General features: G+C 35.9%; 2 protein-coding genes across 2 annotated transcripts; one reads left to right on the forward strand and one right to left on the reverse strand.

Moving 5' to 3' along the window:
- The first annotated feature begins 82 nt into the window (after window positions 1–82).
- LOC137398021 (putative leucine-rich repeat-containing protein DDB_G0290503) lies at window positions 83–4,289 on the forward strand. The gene is made up of 4 exons (XM_068084122.1): window positions 83–1,007; window positions 1,660–1,830; window positions 2,174–2,328; window positions 3,868–4,289. Exons 1-4 carry the CDS (start codon window positions 83–85, stop codon window positions 4,063–4,065), a joined length of 1,449 nt encoding a protein of 482 aa, XP_067940223.1. The 3' UTR covers window positions 4,066–4,289.
- Window positions 4,290–4,523: 234 nt separating this feature from the next.
- On the reverse strand, window positions 4,524–15,583 carry LOC137399400 (arf-GAP with dual PH domain-containing protein 1-like). Its single transcript, XM_068085499.1, has 9 exons — window positions 15,512–15,583; window positions 14,697–14,807; window positions 14,468–14,601; window positions 13,588–13,679; window positions 12,949–13,141; window positions 10,990–11,139; window positions 7,151–7,369; window positions 5,951–6,173; window positions 4,524–5,212 (listed from the first exon to the last, which is right to left on the reverse strand). Exons 2-9 carry the CDS (start codon window positions 14,788–14,790, stop codon window positions 5,193–5,195), a joined length of 1,125 nt encoding a protein of 374 aa, XP_067941600.1. The 5' UTR covers window positions 14,791–14,807; window positions 15,512–15,583; the 3' UTR covers window positions 4,524–5,192.
- Between the last annotated feature and the right edge of the window lie 2,986 nt (window positions 15,584–18,569).

The following is an 18,569-nucleotide window of genomic DNA, read 5'->3' on the forward strand; positions in this document are numbered from 1 at the left end:
ATTCATTATATTGGAGAGCTCGGAGCTACGACTAGGTTCTTTGCTTCCTTAACACTATCGCTGTAAATCACTTCAATTCATAATGAATTACTTGTCTCTGATACTTTTTCAATATTTTATTTGCTATGCTCATGGAAACTGTTCATTCAAAATGTCGACACAGCAGGCATGCGATTCAATAGCTACTCTTGCAAAAGTTAATGATTTTGCCAAATATGAACAAATTTATGACATGATTAAGGCAGTGTTAGATAAATTGGAGACGGAAAGTATCTCTACTGAGGCAGCTTCTAAGTCACCAAACACCTGCTCTGAGTTGACAGATGAGGAATTGTGGAATTCATTAAAAGAGCGACAGGAAGTGCGTAGAGATTCCCTTGAGAACTTGCAAAGTAAATGTAACAATCTGAGGGTGAGGTATGAGGAGATCCGCAAGCGTAGCAGTAAGCAGCTCGACAAATTGGAGCAGAGTCGAAGGCAATACCAGACAAGCGTTCTGCTAAAAAACCAACTCCAGAACACTGTAACCGAGCTTTCTGCAGCAGTCAAAGAACTTCAGAGTCGATCGGATGGAGCTGAAAAAGCCCTGGCCGAGAAAAAGTTAACTTTCGATAAGCTCGAAAGTGATTTTAAGGCTTGTAATGAGAAAGTTCTTAAGACGGGCATCGTGCTGTCGCAACTGTTCAGCCCTTCTCCAAAAGAAGATTACAGACTGACGGAAAATATCGATGATGGCCAGCAGTCGTTTGATCTAACATCAATGGTAACAAACTTGGTTAATCGACTTGATGAGAAACAAGGCGAGGTTGATGAGAAACAAGACGAGGTTAATGAGTTGGTCTCACAAGTAGAACGTCTGCGGACAGACAATGCAAATCTTCGTGCAACGATGGCGCAGCAGCAACAAGAAATGATTAAAAAGGAGGAGTGCATAGAGGAGGTGACAGTATGGCAAGCGATCCAAGATGAAAGCCAAATTAGCTCACCTGTTGATGTTTGTCTTAATGGTAAGTTCAAAGCGCGCTAATGCTGTTTGCAAACCTAAAAGATAAAGTAGAATAAAATTGATTAGTGATACATTAGGTTACCTGTGCCTTTTTTCCTTTGAGACAACTCTTTACAAATCCAACTACGTACTGCCTCTTGAACTAAATAATGCAATTTAGCGCAAGAAATATTACTGAAACTTAACACAAATATTTTTTATACAGTTAACACCAACCTACACATTTGAGCATACAAACTATTGAATATTTCTGTATTAGACTATTTCAAATGGTTGACACCTTCAAAATACATCTCCCAAAGAAATGATATGCAAGGAGAAGACTAGTGCAGTATTAACAAGGTGTTGATGATTGCTACGAGCAAATTGAATACTACACATCTAAATATCAAATGCAATGGAGACCGTATTACAAGTTGCTGCATCATGCTGGGATAATGTAAATATCTACTGAGAATACATGCTATCTCAACCCTGGCCATTCTATACAAAGTGCGCTAATTGTGCTCTGAAAAATGCAGGCAGCAGAGTTCTAAAGTTTATCTAAGTGCTCAACTAAGGCTCTTTACAGTTCAAGCTTTGATAGATAAGTTAATTTTTAGACTAATTCAATCAGTTATAAATACAACTTTTACATGATTTACTGCTTGCAGAAGTCACATCCGATTTCTGCAGTTTTGAGGCTACAGATTTGACTCACAATGAGACTTGCTGGTTTGAAAGAAAGCTGCCAAGCGATTATTATTGGAGAATCATCAGCAATGAAAGGACATTCAGAGGGAGAGAGACTTCTGTCATGGATCACACCTGCTCTAGCATTAGTGGTACCACATTGCTTTTGCAATTTTGCTAGGCTCGTTATTGTATGGCCATACACTAACTTCATATCGACATTCAGCAAGATGTTTTAATGCCTATTTAGGCAGTGCATAGACTATGCTGGAGTAAACTGTATAACATAGTTACAACAAAATAGTACAGTAAAGTGTGGCAAATAATACATTGAATATATCTATTTCTTTTTGATTTTCAAAAGAAATTGAAGGTGGTTGCAACTCGGTGCTTTTTTCACACAATAGTTTAAATTTAGCATGAGATCGCTGCAGTTTGATGTAGAATCTCTAAAACATTTACTAAATGGATGTGTTGAGTTTGTTTTGCTTGCAGGCCGATTTATGTATGTGGATATGGCACAGCTTATGCCTGGCCAGGAGGCACGTCTCACATCATATGTCCTACGCAGTAACTCCCGGCAGTGCTTTTCCTTCTGGTATAACATTGGCTACAACTTCAACTATGGCAAGTTCTATGCCACGGTTCTGGTAAGCAGTTTCAGTTTATGAACTTTTTGTTACTACAACCTTCAGTTCGCTATCCCGGCTCCACAATACCATTAGATTACCAACTCTTAAAACACATTGGTTCAACTCAATAATTCCTGGTTTTTGTCTCTTCATTTTTTTTTCTTTGTAATAAAAAAATAGTTCTGTTGATGATTACCAATGCCAGTAAAAAAGTATACATACACGCGTGTGTAATGCTATTATACGTACACGCGTGTGTAATGCTATTATACGTACACGCGTGTGTAATGCTATTATACGTACACGCGTGTGTAATGCTATTATACGTACACGCGTGTGTAATGCTATTATATGTACACGCGTGTGTAATGCTATTATACGTACACGCGTGTGTAATGCTATTATACGTACACGCGTGTGTAATGCTATTATACGTACACGCGTGTGTAATGCTATTATACGTACACGCGTGTGTAATGCTATTATACGTACACGCGTGTGTAATGCTATTATACGTACACGCGTGTGTAATGCTATTATACGTACACGCGTGTGTAATGCTATTATACGTACACGCGTGTGTAATGCTATTATACGTACACGCGTGTGTAATGCTATTATACGTACACGCGTGTGTAATGCTATTATACGTACACGCGTGTGTAATGCTATTATACGTACACGCGTGTGTAATGCTATTATACGTACACGCGTGTGTAATGCTATTATACGTACACGCGTGTGTAATGCTATTATACGTACACGCGTGTGTAATGCTATTATACGTACACGCGTGTGTAATGCTATTATACGTACACGCGTGTGTAATGTATCTAATTTATCTTTGCTATTCCTGAGGCATAAAAACAAATTTTTCTGCTCTTAGCTGATAGATTCTGTCACTTAAATATATTATACCAAATGAAATATCGTTTTTGGATTGCTCAAGTATTCGTTATCAACTTCTTAGCTAGCAAGGATTTATGATAGTCTGTTTTATTATGCAATGATCTTTAATAACTCCTCCCTATGCACTCTAATTGCTGCACGCTTTTGATGTCTATCACTAAATACACCAGCTGCGCATCCACTTTGTGAGAAGTTTTTTGTTAATATTTAAAATAAAATATGCAAATGAACATATCTGGCTTTATCTCGCCTTTCGGAATCAGTATTGCTACCTGTCTGGCTTTTTGCGCTACGTTTTATTTATCCTTTTGTTATCACACCAATTATATCATGCTCTCGAATCAAACTTTATATAGCAATCTTCAGCTGCATCAATAGAGATGATACATGTACACTATACATTTATCATACAGATGATACATGTACACTATACATTTATTATACGGATGAGACATGTGTACAGTGTACATTTATTATACAGATGATAATGTACAATATACAATTATTGTACAAATGATACATAAACAATTATATACATTTATTGTACAGATTACACATGTACATTGTGCGTTCATTGCCTAGATGGCGTATGTACACTATACATTTATTGTACAGATGATGCATTTACAGTGTAAATTTATTACGCAGATGAGACGCAGCAGCTTGCAGGTGTGGAGACAGAACCTTGTAATACAAGATGAGTGGCAGTATACAAGCTTTGAGGTACCACCGCATGTGGCCAGGGATGGCTACAGAATACAGCTGGTAGCGGAGGGCAACGGGCCTGGTTATGTGGCTTTAGACGACTTGGCCCTCACCACTGGCGCTTGTCGTCGCCAGCAATAAATGCTCTGGAAGATTACTATTTGAGTTATTGAACAGCTTTAGGAAGATTTTAATAGTTACACAGCCGATCAAAATACTTTTTAATGAAAACTTTATTGTCAGTAGCATAGGACCCATTCGAGTAATTTACCAGTTTTATATTTTTGTACAGCATCTATTATCAATGACACCAATATGGCTACTCTGTTTGCTGTTCAGCTGCTTTATATATCTGTTGCGTAACAATAAACCTTGCAAGTCTTAGCTCCCACAACAATGTTAAAAATTTAAACATTCTATGCAAATTCATTTTATCTCTACAGGGAGGCAGATCAGAATTCAAAAACATGGAAAAAGATGTGAAATTGATAGAAATGATAAATTACATATTAAAAGTTAATACTCTCATCACAGCACCTCTACACATGTCTGACCTTTGAATGACCTCAAAACCGTCTCAAATAACATTTGGCATTCACTTCAAAGTATCAATGCAAATATATTATTAAACTTGATAGATTTCCTTAGCAGGGGACAATGTAATGCGAACCCCATGTCCATTTTGTCTCTTCTTGAATATCAAAGAAAACATAATAATGGAATAATTTAGTCTGAGCTATAATCCAATATATTATAAAAAAGATAGATATATTCCTCGGAATTGATTGAAAGTGGTATAATGTAGTCAGCTGATTGTTACCAAATGCTGGTATCCCAGCTCCTTACTCAATATATAGATTCATATATATATTCATATATATATATTGATTGTAAAAGGCTAAAAATAATTGCAAAACAATATATAAAAAAAATTATGGCAAATAATGGTTAATTAAACTGTACAATTCATACCAATCAAAGAAGCTACATAGCGAGTGCATAAAATATAATTGTGAAAAACCCCACAGCGTAGAAACCAGGCTAAGATAACTCTGAAAGGAATAGGGGAGAGCAAATAGGGGATAGGCAATAGGGGATAGGCAATAGGGGATAGAAATATTTGTTTTATAAAAGCATAATAAAGAGTCAGATCAAAGGTTTAAATTACTTTGCTCATCCTGCTGGAGTTGAAGGTGGCCATCTTCTGTACATGTAGGTACGTTGGCACTGACCAAGTGCGTTGATACAAATGCTGATCAGACTCGTTTCTACCGATTTCTCCTAATACCTGTGGCAGCGAGAAAGCATCAGCTAGAGACAGGCTATTTATGGATATTTATAAGAAAAAGTCTTTGTTGTTATTGACATTCAAATGAAGTGTGCTGCTTTAGAATGAGAGTGGCCGCACCTAATACACCTTACACGGACTAGACCAGCTTTGTTGTCTTTCCGAAACAAAAGTTGGCTTGCTGAAGGATGATAAAGCTGCTGAAACCAATAAATTATATACAATATATTCTGAACACATAATCCAACAGTAGGAAGGTCAATGCAACTGCAGTGACATTGCCACAGTAATAGGTTGCCACTTCCTGTCGAAAGAGCCTTTTGCTCGCTCTTGAGCACTCTCCGGAAACCCATTCACATAACAGCTGATTTATACAAGTGTTAAGGTTGTGTTTGATTAGCATTACAAACTACAATTAGCATTACAAACTACAATTAGCATTATAAACTACAATTAACATTACAAACTCCAATTAGCCTTAACAACTAGAGTTAGCATTACCAACTCCAATTTTGCGAACTAAGAGAGATGAGACATACTGTAGTTGCCCACTTGTCTATTCGATAATACTGATATAAACTGTATGTTACAAGAACTTAATCGCATATGCGGTATAGCAAGCAAAGATCTTGACTAAATCTGTCAACCCCAATGTTTTAAAATGGATTGATTATATAATATTGGTGAAATATCAAAGCTAGCGAAAGACTACATTAGCAAAAGTTAAGGAGGACTTACGAGAAGCATCCTGGGGTGTGAGAGGTGTAGAAATGACGTTGTTGAGGACCGTGATCCATTCTGATCTCTCCTCCCGCGTCTCGGCAGAGAAAGGAAATTGGCGACCAGGCACAGTTAATGTAAAGGATATACCGTAATCCTGACGACCTGGCGGCACTCCCTCACACACCGAATATCCATCCGATTTGTGACCCAAATAGATCTCACCCTTGGCGTATGCGCTCTGCAGATGATATAAACATTTGCAATTACAATAGCACCCACCTTTTGCAAACATTCTACTGCTAGAAATAGTTTTTTGGCAAACCTACCCCAACAGCAAACGACTCACCAAAAGCAAAGAACCTACATCTGAATGTCTACAGTGCGAACAGTCTATGTACAAACTGACTGGCCTACTAGTTACTAGTGTTATATACATGTACAACCTCTATAGAAAGCACATAAAAGTCAAGCTTACATGTAATTGTACAGAATTGTACAAAAATTGTACAGAATTGTACCAAAAAAAAACTGATGATGTTCCTTAGCTCGGCCCAGTAAATATGTGTGAATAGACAACTTGTAGTGAAGCAGATTATTGAACAAATAAGGAAATAGGCTCAGGCATGTTGACAGAGCTTGTAAGCAATTCACAGTCCAAATCACTAGTGTCAATGAGTAAAATAGGGCTTCTAGCAGAAACACTGATTGTCGCCTCATTGCTCAGGCCTGTCGACCAAGCGATGAGGCGACATAAACTCCCTGTCAGCTTACTGTGTGCTTAAAGAGCATAATTGTACATTTAACCCAAAACCGTAGGCACCAAGCGAGCGGAGTTATCCTTACTGATAAAATCAGACTCGAACAAGCAGCAAATACACACAATGTCAGAGACAGCTGCATTGTTCGACACAGAAGAGCCCTAAAAATGTCAGAGATAGCTGCATTGTTCGACACGGAAGAGCCCTAGAAATGCCAAAATCCGCTGCAATGTTTTATACAGCAGAGAACTAAAATGCCAGAGAAAGCTAAATTGTGCGATACATTAGAGCCCTAAATGTCAGTATTATGTGAAACTGCCTAAAGAAATCACATCCTACATCTCATATATCAGTTGCCATACCAGAGTTTACCAATGCATTTCCTATTAAGTTGCTATCGATGTAGACCTGTTAGTTTGTCATGATTTTCTCCATGAAGTGTTTGTTAGAAACTAACCAGAGGATCTAAGAAATAAAGGAGCTTCCTCTGGTCAAGGGTGAACCAACGTCTTTTCCAAGCATGCTTCACATCTGGTCCGGTCTTGTAGAGCCAACCTTCCAGCAGAAAGTCATTGGTTAGCCTGCTCAGTAGGTCTTCAACGGGTGCATGCGGAAGTCCGATACGCAGACGAGTAAACTTTATATGTCTCACACTCATATACCAATCGACCATCTCCTTCAAATACGCATGTTAAGCCATTCACGGTGAAAAATGTTAACAAAATTTGAGAAAAAAATGCCTAGCAATAAAGAGTAACAACGCTAAAGTACAGCACAAGAAATTATTTGTTCAATTCCTTGAAAATCTGGCATCCTAGTAAACTGCATTGCCTCTTACACAACATCAAATCATAAATGTTTTAACATATCTAAAGCAGAAGAGTAATATATTGTTCGACGTCATTGCGAGGCAAACAAAGTGTTGCTACCCATTCCATATATTATATCTATATACATGTATATCTCAAGGTCTGTGTGTGCGTGATTGGGGGTTGTCTAGCTATAGCTATAAATCTTGAAATGGAGAACCCGTATCGCAGAACATTTGATCTCAGGACTTCCCATTCCCCAGACAATATGCTAAACCAATGAGCTACGAGAGGTTGATAGATTCATTGAACGATATAGGTCGAATTTTGGGTGTAAATATGCATAGCACTCTGTGTTACAGCGCAACATCATTTAATGCTTGCTCTCACGGCTTTTATTAGTAAGTTTAACAATACTAATTTACTTGAATTAGCCATTGGCAATGTGCCTGGCTAATGGCAAATGGCAGACAACTACCCTACCTGCCATCGTTTATAAGCTGATTTTTAATACCCACGCAATGCCAAGCATTACACTAGTACAGGGGTCGGCAACTTGCGGCTCCGGAGCCGCATGCGGCTCTTTCATCCCCTCGCTGCGGCTCCCTCTGACTTTGGATTTTTTCCTTTTATTACCATATGCCAAGTAATTCATAAAAATATAGAAATTTTATTACTAGATTTTGTAATATAAATTTAAAAATGGTCAGTATGGTGATAGAACATTGTCGCTTGCTAAGCGTCGTTATTTACATTATGTTGTATTATTAGTACCTTATCACATGATCGTCACATGACTGTAACATAAAAGTACCAAAAAACGTACCAGCGGATTCGCGCGGAAGGTCAGATCGCTACGAGATACCTCCTGATATTATGTCGACAAACTGGATTAATTAAACAATTAGAAATTTAGTAAGGCTGGCCAGCCACTTAGGCCTTCAATATCGTCGACAACGCTACTGACAAACAACAAAAACACTAATACAGGTAACACACTTTATAACAATTTATGCGCCAATAAAACCACTGAAATTATTTTATTGTTCTTTACAAAAGTGTAATTTTGTTTTTTCAGCAATTAAACCATTATATATGCCACAACTTTACGTTTTATGATGTTAACATTGTATAAAAACATTAAAAGCTAAACACAAGGTTACATGTGGTATTTATTTATTTTTTAATTTAAAATATGAAACGGGGTTTGTGGCTCCCACTGCGTTCTTTCCTGTGGAAAACAGGTCCAAACGGCTCTTTGAGTGGAAAAGGTTGCTGACCCCTGCACTAGTATATATAAATACTTACTATACATACATAGTATATATACATCGATATAATTATATATTTCTCAAAGTATGTCGTATGTCTGTCATTCCGACTATAGCTATTAAAACCTTGATATTAAAATTCTGCATTCTGATGGATTAGAACTCATAACTAATGCATAAACAAGTTTCTAATCCGGACACTCTACCACTGAGCTAGAATGGGAACATTGATCAAAGACTTTTTCCATATACCACATACCCCATGTGCGTGCTAACTATTTTAGCATTACGTGTTACGGTGCCTCTGTTAAGAACTATTTGGGACCTAAACCTAAGTTTATGCAACACGATGCTCCGTTGTTTTTTGTGTTAGGGATAATTTATTCCGCCCCATGATACCGACCAAAATTTATCTGAAACTTAAAATTTGGTGATTTGTGTACTGATTATATATGTATGTTATTAAAAGATATGCGTCGCTGAAAGTTATGAAATTTTAAATTTACAGTGGTTTGAAAACCTTTACAGTTGTTTTATAAATTTTTAATTTAGTTGTCTTGCACAAAACTTTTTCCTCGTGATATGAAGTTTGAAAGTTACAGTTGCTTGATAAGTTTGAAAACCTTTACAGCTGTTTTTACTTTCTCTTTTAATTTATTTCAACTACACAAAACACTTCTGTCATGATATGTAGTTTGAAAATTAGAATGGCAAATGTTGTTATATGTTAAATACAAATCAATTTTGTGTCCAAAGACTTTTTTATTACCCGAGCAACGCTGGGTAGCACAGCTAGTATACTATATATACCATATATAGTATATATACATATATGCATATTCCTGCCAAGAATTTTTTAGAATTTTTAATTTTCGAATATTTCTAGGAGCCAACAATTACTGTCCTTGACATTGCACGCTATTAAATATTGTTAAAAAATTAACGTTTATTATAGAGCAGACGACTTGGCAAAAAAACATCTTTGTTGATTGATGTGTTTCTAAAATGATATTATTTATATATCAAACAAACCTTAAACAAATACAGTGCACCCCCGGGTGACGATGTCCCTGCTTTACAGCTTTTTGGCCTTACGACGCGGAACGCGAGTTCTTTCATCCCGTGGTTATGGCATTTTTGCGCCCTAGAATATCAACAAAAAGATCTCTCGAAATTCAAATTTGGCGATCGGTGTGCTGAATACGCCGGAATAACAACGATGCCGATATGCTAATCACCAAATTCCCTCCCAAACTGTATGAAAGAGATACGATGCTCACTCTCTTTCTCAGTTCAGCAATCTTAGTATTTCGTAAATGCTTGATAGCGCGTGAGTGAAATTAAAGTTAGTGAAAATTAAAAGAAAGTGAAAATTTCTTATGCATTTTAGTGTTTAATATAATATTTACTACAAACTTTAATTTATTATATGTATATAACTATATAATTACATATATAACTTAACTTTGTTAGCTACAGGACCTAAGATTGATAACAACGTTAAAGGAAGAAGTAAAAATCATAACCATAACCATAAGCAGATCATAACCACTAAATACATTCAAGTTACTGTAGGCAACTATAGTTACTAAGGTAATATACTATTTAGTTACTAATTTCTAATATGTAGTGTATATATATAATTATTATGAGTTTCTATACTCATTTATATGATAAGGATGAAAATCAGGACAATTTCTCTAATCAATGAGTTAATTTTCAGATTTGTAAGCAATTTAGAGCGCTGCTAAGGAGGTACTGCTAAGGAGATACTGCTAAGGCAATGTTGCTACGGAAGCATTGCTAAGGAGGCATAGTTTGTTTGATTTTAGGTTATACACATAAACACTAGCGATGGAATGTTTAGAAATTTTACAGTTTCAAAAGTGAATGTGAAGAAAATGATAAAAATTGAAAAAAAATGCAACAAATGATAAAAAATATAAATTAAGTTAGTATAAATTATATTTAGCGTGAGTTGAAGTGAATTGGTCTGTTTTGTTTTCTTTGATTCACTTTACCTTCAAACCTCCGCAGCGCCAAACCAACATTTCTGTTCATGAGTGTCTAAGGTATAAAATAACATTAAAATTGGCCCCAACACGCGACAGTTTCAACATATAGAGCAAATATCTGAACCGATTAATTAATATTTATGTACATGTATGTCAAGGTTTGACTGTAGCCAGAACACTTAAATGGTTAACAGCGCTTACCTTGCCATCATCAGAATATACAAAAATATTTCTTGTCGCACCATCACCATCGATGTAGGATATCTGCAAACCATTCAGGTTTCCTATTTTGCTTGGAACAAAACAGCAATTGAGATCATCTAAAGAAAGCTCCGCCTTGGGTTTTTTAGCCTAAAACAACAAAAAGGTAAGACCAGACTCGAAGCAAAACGTAGCAACTGAGCAATAACGGTGCTATAAAGGTACTATGAAGGTACTATAAAGGTACTATAAAGGTACTATGAAGGTACTATAAAGGTACTATGAAGATACTATGAAGGTACTATAAAGGTACTATGAAGATACTATGAAGGTACTATAAAGGTACTATGAAGATACTATGAAGATACTATGAAGGTACTATGAAGGTACTATGCATGTATCAAAAACTTAGATGAGGGTAGATTGAGTGACAAGTACGCGCACTGTTGTGCATTCTAACAGTAGGATGTAGCAGGTAAGGCAAGGGTATACAGCATTGGTAGAAACGCTGTAACACAACAGTCATCTTGTTATCTGTGACGGATGAGCAGCAGCCTACAGATACATGTATTCCACCAACTATTAAGCATTAAACCACTAATCATTAGAGCTTTGCACTAATAAAAGCTGACACCATCTGTTTAAAACCTAATACCGTTAGAGATACAAAACCAAGGAATATGTATTGTTTTATGACTAGGAGTTTGTTTAACTACTTGTTTAGATAATGTACAAAACTCCGTAACTACACAACTCTGTGTACGTTCATAACTCTCTGTAACAGCATCACTCTAAACAGCATGGTATCTCCATGAACCTCCGTAACTACATAACTCCCTGACCCACATAACTTTTGTACCTTCATGACCCTCAGTAACTGTATAACTCCCTGTAACTACAACTCTCTGCAGAAACGCCTGACTATAATTAAATGACTCTTTGCGACTATGACTCTTTGTAACTATGGCTCGCTGTAACTACACGACTATTTGTACCCACAAATCAATACAGCCGAGTTTTTCAGTGTTATATTTGGTCACAATTATAGATGTCTGTATTGTCTACAAAAAGAATGTCTATTCTAGGTGCTTGTCTAGTCTGCAAGCACCTTAAGTCGTTTTAGTAAGCGTCACCAACTGGCTTATAGAAAATCAGTCTCAAATAAGAAGAACAATAAATTGAAATTATTGAGTCAATCAGAGGCACTCTTTGAATGCAACATATTTTGACCTAGTCCATACAGTGTACATACATGTATCAATACAGTGCACTTACATGTATCCATACAGTGCACTTACATGTATCCATACAGTGTACTTACATGTATCCATACAGTGTACTTACATGTATCAATACAGTGCACTTACATGTATCCATACAGTGTACTTACATGTATTCATACAGTGTACTTACATGTATTCATAGTGTACTTACATGTATCAATACAGTGCACTTACATGTATCCATACAGTGTACTTACATGTGTTCATACAGTGTACTTACATGTATTCATACAGTGTACTTACATGTATCCATACAGAGTACTTACATGTATCCATACAGTGTACTTACATGTATCCATACAGTGCACTTACATGTATTCATACAGTGTACATACATGTATCCATACAGTGTACTTACATGTATCCATACAGTGTACTTACATGTATCCATACAGTGTACTTACATGTATCCATACAGTGTACTTACATGTATCCATACAGTGTACTTACATGTATTCATACGGTGTACTTACATGTATCCATACAGTGTACTTACATGTATCCATACAGTGTACTTACATGTATCCATACGGCGTACTTACATGTATTCATACGGTGTACTTACATGTATCCATACAGTGTACTTACATGTATTCATAAAGTGTTTCAACTGATTTCAGCACATCTAATTATGCAGTTTAAATGATCATCTGAAAGGGTTATAAAAATAACTTACATTTTCTTTGTTGAAATACATCAGAGAATTGGTTTTTCCTAACAAAACAAACTTTCTCTGACGAAAGTTTGGGTCATCCCTTCCCTTCTTCATTAAGTAACCTGTCTTTTCGTCCCTAAGATAGGTCTGTCTATCAACACTCTGAAATTCTAGTCTCTCATACTTGGCTCGAATATACTGCTCCCTCAGTGTCCTAAATGTACAAATCAAACCTAAAACTAGTTATCTGATGGAGGTTTAGGAACAGCAGGACTGAGAAATTATAGAAAAATAAATTTTTGTTTAGGCCACCTGATGCTAGTTACAGTCAAAGCATGTTTACTATTTAAGATGCTACATCATCAAAATATCGCCAAGATAAAATTGTTATCTCTCTGTCCCAACCATTTTATATGCTGCGCCAAAAGCTGTGATTATTACGGTAAAAAAATAAATGTCGGCGTGACAATCAATGCATATTGTCTTAAAATCAGTCAAAGTTGTAAAAATGAGAAACAGAGAAAAAAGACAGAAGCCTTCAGGCTGGCATTTCACTATTCAACCAAAAAGTTAGTTTTTCTACCTCCCATCCGTCAAATAGCCAAGTAATAAAACCAAAATTTAACAGAGGTTCGACTACTGAATAATTAGCCTGCATACGATGAAGTGTCTTTCTCCGGCTTCCGATAGCTAATGGGGAAATGCACCAGGTACTTCTGAGCTGCTGCTTCATTTCCAAGGTCATCCATAGTCTACGGTATGAAAAAAGTTGGTGCATGAATAAAATACATTGACACGTTTCTTCATAAAAGTTAATTTAAAACGCAAACCCAACACTCCCCAAACTTGGTCTTTGGAAATGAAAGGAAACCATAAGAATAAACATATATGGAATACATCTTAATTATAAAAATGTTTATAGAAGTATTGTCGCCATGTAGATCAATTTTAAAATTGCACTGCGCCAAAAAATTGTGCTTTTCACAAGTAGTATTGATCAGGAACCAGTAAACATAGTTTTACACATTCCCTAAAAATACTCAGAGAAACTTTGGCTGGCCAAAGTAATTTCAAGAGCCAGAAACTGATTCTATTTGCGATAAAAAACAATGCTATTTGTGACGCAGGACTTTTAAAAGGAACATTAAAGTAATCCTTTGCTTCTATATTGCTATTTCAATAATAATAATTGGTTAGGCTTCGATAACGTTATATGAAAAGATGGTTGCTACTATTTGGTACTTGTAAATACCTTTTAAATTTCTGTTAAAACCATTCAGAAAGATTTAGTCGCTCACTGAGATTTTGAGTTGCTTTAGTTACGAGCAGCTGACTATAATCATATTCTTGTTGCATGAGTCTAACATTTTAGTCAGAAAAAAGAAAAATGTGTTATGGCTTGTAAAAATGAAAAGCCGGACTTAGTGTAAAAATTATACAACTTACCATTTATTATTCAACTGGTAATAAATAAACCCACAACTGGTAATGCTTCATAGTTACGAATAGCTGCACTAGTAACAATACTTTTAAAACATACCACCACTTGCTCATCCTCCCAGTTGTCGACAGTCAGGCTTTTAGTCCTACTAATATGTGTGCCCAGTGATCGATGGACACCGCAGCATGCAAAACATAAAAAGACTCCTAGGCTATATGATGCCCAATCTGGGTCTACAAATAAAAAAACAGGAAGTTTTGTTACACAAAATCATCAATTACTCACATCAATAAAATAAGCTATGTTCAGTAAATTTAGGCCTACATACCTCCAGCCCCACAGTCAGCACATTTATTATCATTGCCAGGCTTTCGTTTGATATCTGCTAACCGTTTGCGATTGAAATCGCTCATAGTTGTCATTCACTAGTTCAGAAATCCTAAAAATGTCCAAATTTCAAATCTGTAACAACGTCACCCTTAGTAGATACCAACTCACATCTAACTAAAGTTTGGCAAACTATATGCAAATAGCAAGACGACTAATCATCTATGAATGCTCTCAAATTAGCGATTATTGATTGAGATTTATAAAACATAGATGATCTGGTACAGTATATGTACTTGATAAATGTGATCTACAAATGAGCGAGTAAAAATGACCTAAGCTATAAATCATTTTCTAAATCCTTCTCCAAAAGTTCTGTTCAAACCAGCAACTTCATAAAAATATTCTGGATAGCTGAGACAGCACTTAAGTAATTACTGTCATTAATTGTCGATAGTTCGAAAGTATTTGAACGAACTTTATAGTGACTAGTGTGTGTGAGCTCGTCCACACTATTAATACGCTGTCCTTGCACTAGTGAGCAGCGTTCCCATTCAAATATAGCTAATAAATTATCAAATACATACTGAAACAATTGCAATTTATTAGCCACAACTCATCAATTCCACAAATAGAGCAAAATAAACAAACTATGATTTTGAGCATTAGTACATAAACTCTTTGATGATATGACTTTAAAAAATCAACACTTTACTTCGATGGTGTAAAATGTTGTATATAAAATATCTCAAACATGATATACAAACTTTAAAATCCTATTAAAATACCCTAAATTACTATAAACATGTAGTCTACTTTGTTTGGAAAGCGTGATAGTTTTTGAAGCGTGATAATCGAAACGACAGTTTAAAACCATTCAAGTCCAACAAAAATTCCTGTACAGCAGGCGGAAGCTGCTCAAATCTGTAATTTTTAAATACCGAAGCATACCACACTTCCCCAAACATTAATTATTGAAAGATTTAGGGCTAACAATGCAACCTTGACCATTAATTTCCGGAATTTATGCAGTTTCTGTGTACTAGATTGTCGCGGCGCCTCTATCAATACTGACGCTTACTCGTGTTTTAGTGTTGTCAAATTATTAGGTTACGTTAAGACGGTGTTGGCTTAGAGCAGGTGTATAAAACGTGGGTAATATTTACGGTAAGACCGTCCTAACTATTTGTATAGTAAACACTGGACTTGTGATTTTACAGTAAACTTGTGATTTTGTGTCTTGCACTGTTTTAAAACATTCAGTGGTCTTTGCGGCTCAGGCGTATATTGTTTTACTGGCTCAGTTGCATAAACAAACTTTTTGTTTTTAGAACTGCGTTAGTATTTTAGTGGCATCAGTCATTTTATAATACGTTAAAGACAAGCTGAAACCAAATTTAGTTTCTTAACTAATGTTACATATGTTCTTTAAATTTCGGACGACTGCTGAAATTTATGAAAAAGTGCATTACGAAAAGCTAGTGTCAAACTGAGACTCGCTCTTCATATGTGATATACAAAGAACAAACGAATACTTTTGTCGACTCGTTATGCTCTGTTGGTGCATTGCACAACCGTCACAAAAATAGGAAAAATCCATATAGATGAAGCATCGCGAAAGATATCCTTATAGTTTTCAATTCAACTAAAATTTCATTATTTACTAAATAAGTTTTGTTGTTTCGACACGCATTGTGTTGATCCGTTTTAAAACAATTAGACCAATTTATGTGCTATTATTTTTGACCTTGACGTGAAGGACCTATAGCAAAATTTTACGCAGCCTATAGCTTTAGTGCAGGAAGGTTTATATAATCAGCTACTAGTGAATTGTGCTAATTGAGTCAAAGTTAACCAATTTTATGCAGTCTCATGGTGCTAGTCACATTTTACATCACCGCTCGTGAGCATAATGCAAACTATTAGACATGCTCATCGCTTATACAAGAACGTAACATTAACTAACAATGCCTATTGTTGGTTACTACACCTAGATACCATTTCTTCATTCTGTGAATCAGTATCATAACCTGCATAATCATTCTGGTTTAGCTGCCTACAAATTGTTGTGCATGTGATAATATATGTGGTTGGTATGAACAAAGAGGGTCTTACTGTAATCACTAGCTGAAATCTGGACAAATATTTATCATAATCCTCGGTTATCAACACTTTATCACAGCATTTTACATATAGCTGCGTGAATAAAATACTTTTAACTGCTTGACCTGAGCTGCAAACAATGGGTAAACTTTGGTTAATCCGCTTAATGTTATTTGCTCAATTTTGAGTAAACTTTAACTTGTAATTCTCCAAATGCTTATGATAAAATGCATGATGAATAGGATAACTGCAGTTTGCTGAACAGTGCTTACATATTTAAATAGTGAAATCTTAGCAATCACTTTCTGACTGCCACTTTAATTGGGATGCTGCGCGCCTCTGTAATGAATGCCTCTGTGATGGTGTGCCAGTCCTAATCACCAAGTCTTTTGTGAAAGGATTACAACTAGGACGACTGTTGTGAGCTTTCCTAAACTATTACGGCAGGCTTCATTATATATTATAATGCACTGTAGTGATATTGTACAATGTCAGTACATAAACAATCTTTTGTAATCATTACATATGTACAAACTCTTGTTCTCCAAAAGCAACCAGTTTACGTATTCTTTGGCTCACAGCTGTACATTTTATACCAATTTTGAACAATAATCACTGGAATTGGCAAGAATAACTCCTGATAGAATGTGTAACCTTGGCTGTAATGTTATGGACTAAAAGGAAATCAACTTATGCTCTTAGATGTTTGAGTCTGATATACGCCCTTAAGAATACACTTATTTGCATCAGCTATTTGAGCAACATTATATGCTGCAATATTTGTGAAATTCGTGAAAAGGTGGCTTTGCCTGGCAAATATCTTGTGTCATTGCTCAAAGAAACTTGTACAGTATTACTAAATATTGGTAATGTTAATAAATGTATATCATCAATCGTGTTGAGGGAAGTCGGTCTCAACTCGTTCTGCTGGGTATTGCTTACAAACTTGGATACGTTTTGCCTGTTGCCAAACTGCTATATTTAAAAAGTTATCAAAACTATGATCTATAGTTATTTAGCTTTGAAACGATGCCAACATTCTGGAATTTTCCATTTTTAGTTCATAATGAATAGTATAACAACTAGATTAAAAATTTAATTTGTTATGTTGGCTTTTACCAACTCTTAAGCGCCTGTACAAATTAGTAATTGACACTTGAATATACCATTAGACTGGTAGTAGGTCAAGGGAGGCAAATCTCAAATTTATTTATAGCTCAGACCAGATAAACATTTTTATCTCCTTTGAGAATAGCAAAAAATCTTGTGCCATACTTTTTTAACTGTGTTTGACTTTAAAATTATCAAACATTTATCAAGATTGTGAAATCTATTCTGATCTGAACTAGAGCGCTGACAAGTAGCCCTTGCTATTATGATTCTGGCCTTCATTTCCGTTGCGCCAGCTGCATATTCATCGCTTTTTTAATTGCTCTGTTTTAAGTTTCAGTAAATCAGCTTGATTAAAAGTTCTCTGGAGTTGCATATTATGTTGAAATTAGCTATTAGTGGTCAGTCTGTAGTTATTATGTCAGGTAGTCCAAAGTTATTGTCAGCTGGCTGGTGGCGATTGCCGGTGGCTATTATGTTCAGTGATTCACATTTCTCATTAGTTCAATTAGGTCTCTCGTAATCATTGATTATGCCAATGATTGTGTAGGCATTAGAGATGTCGAGGAATCCAAGAGAGGCTCAAATGAGGATGCAATCGACGGTAGACTCCCTTCGGGAGCAGGTTAGGTTGCAGAGGAAGCCGCTGTCCCAAACGCTT

The sequence above is a fragment of the Watersipora subatra genome, chromosome 1 (genome assembly GCF_963576615.1).
Source record: "Watersipora subatra chromosome 1, tzWatSuba1.1, whole genome shotgun sequence".
NCBI lineage: Eukaryota > Metazoa > Bryozoa > Gymnolaemata > Cheilostomatida > Watersiporidae > Watersipora > Watersipora subatra.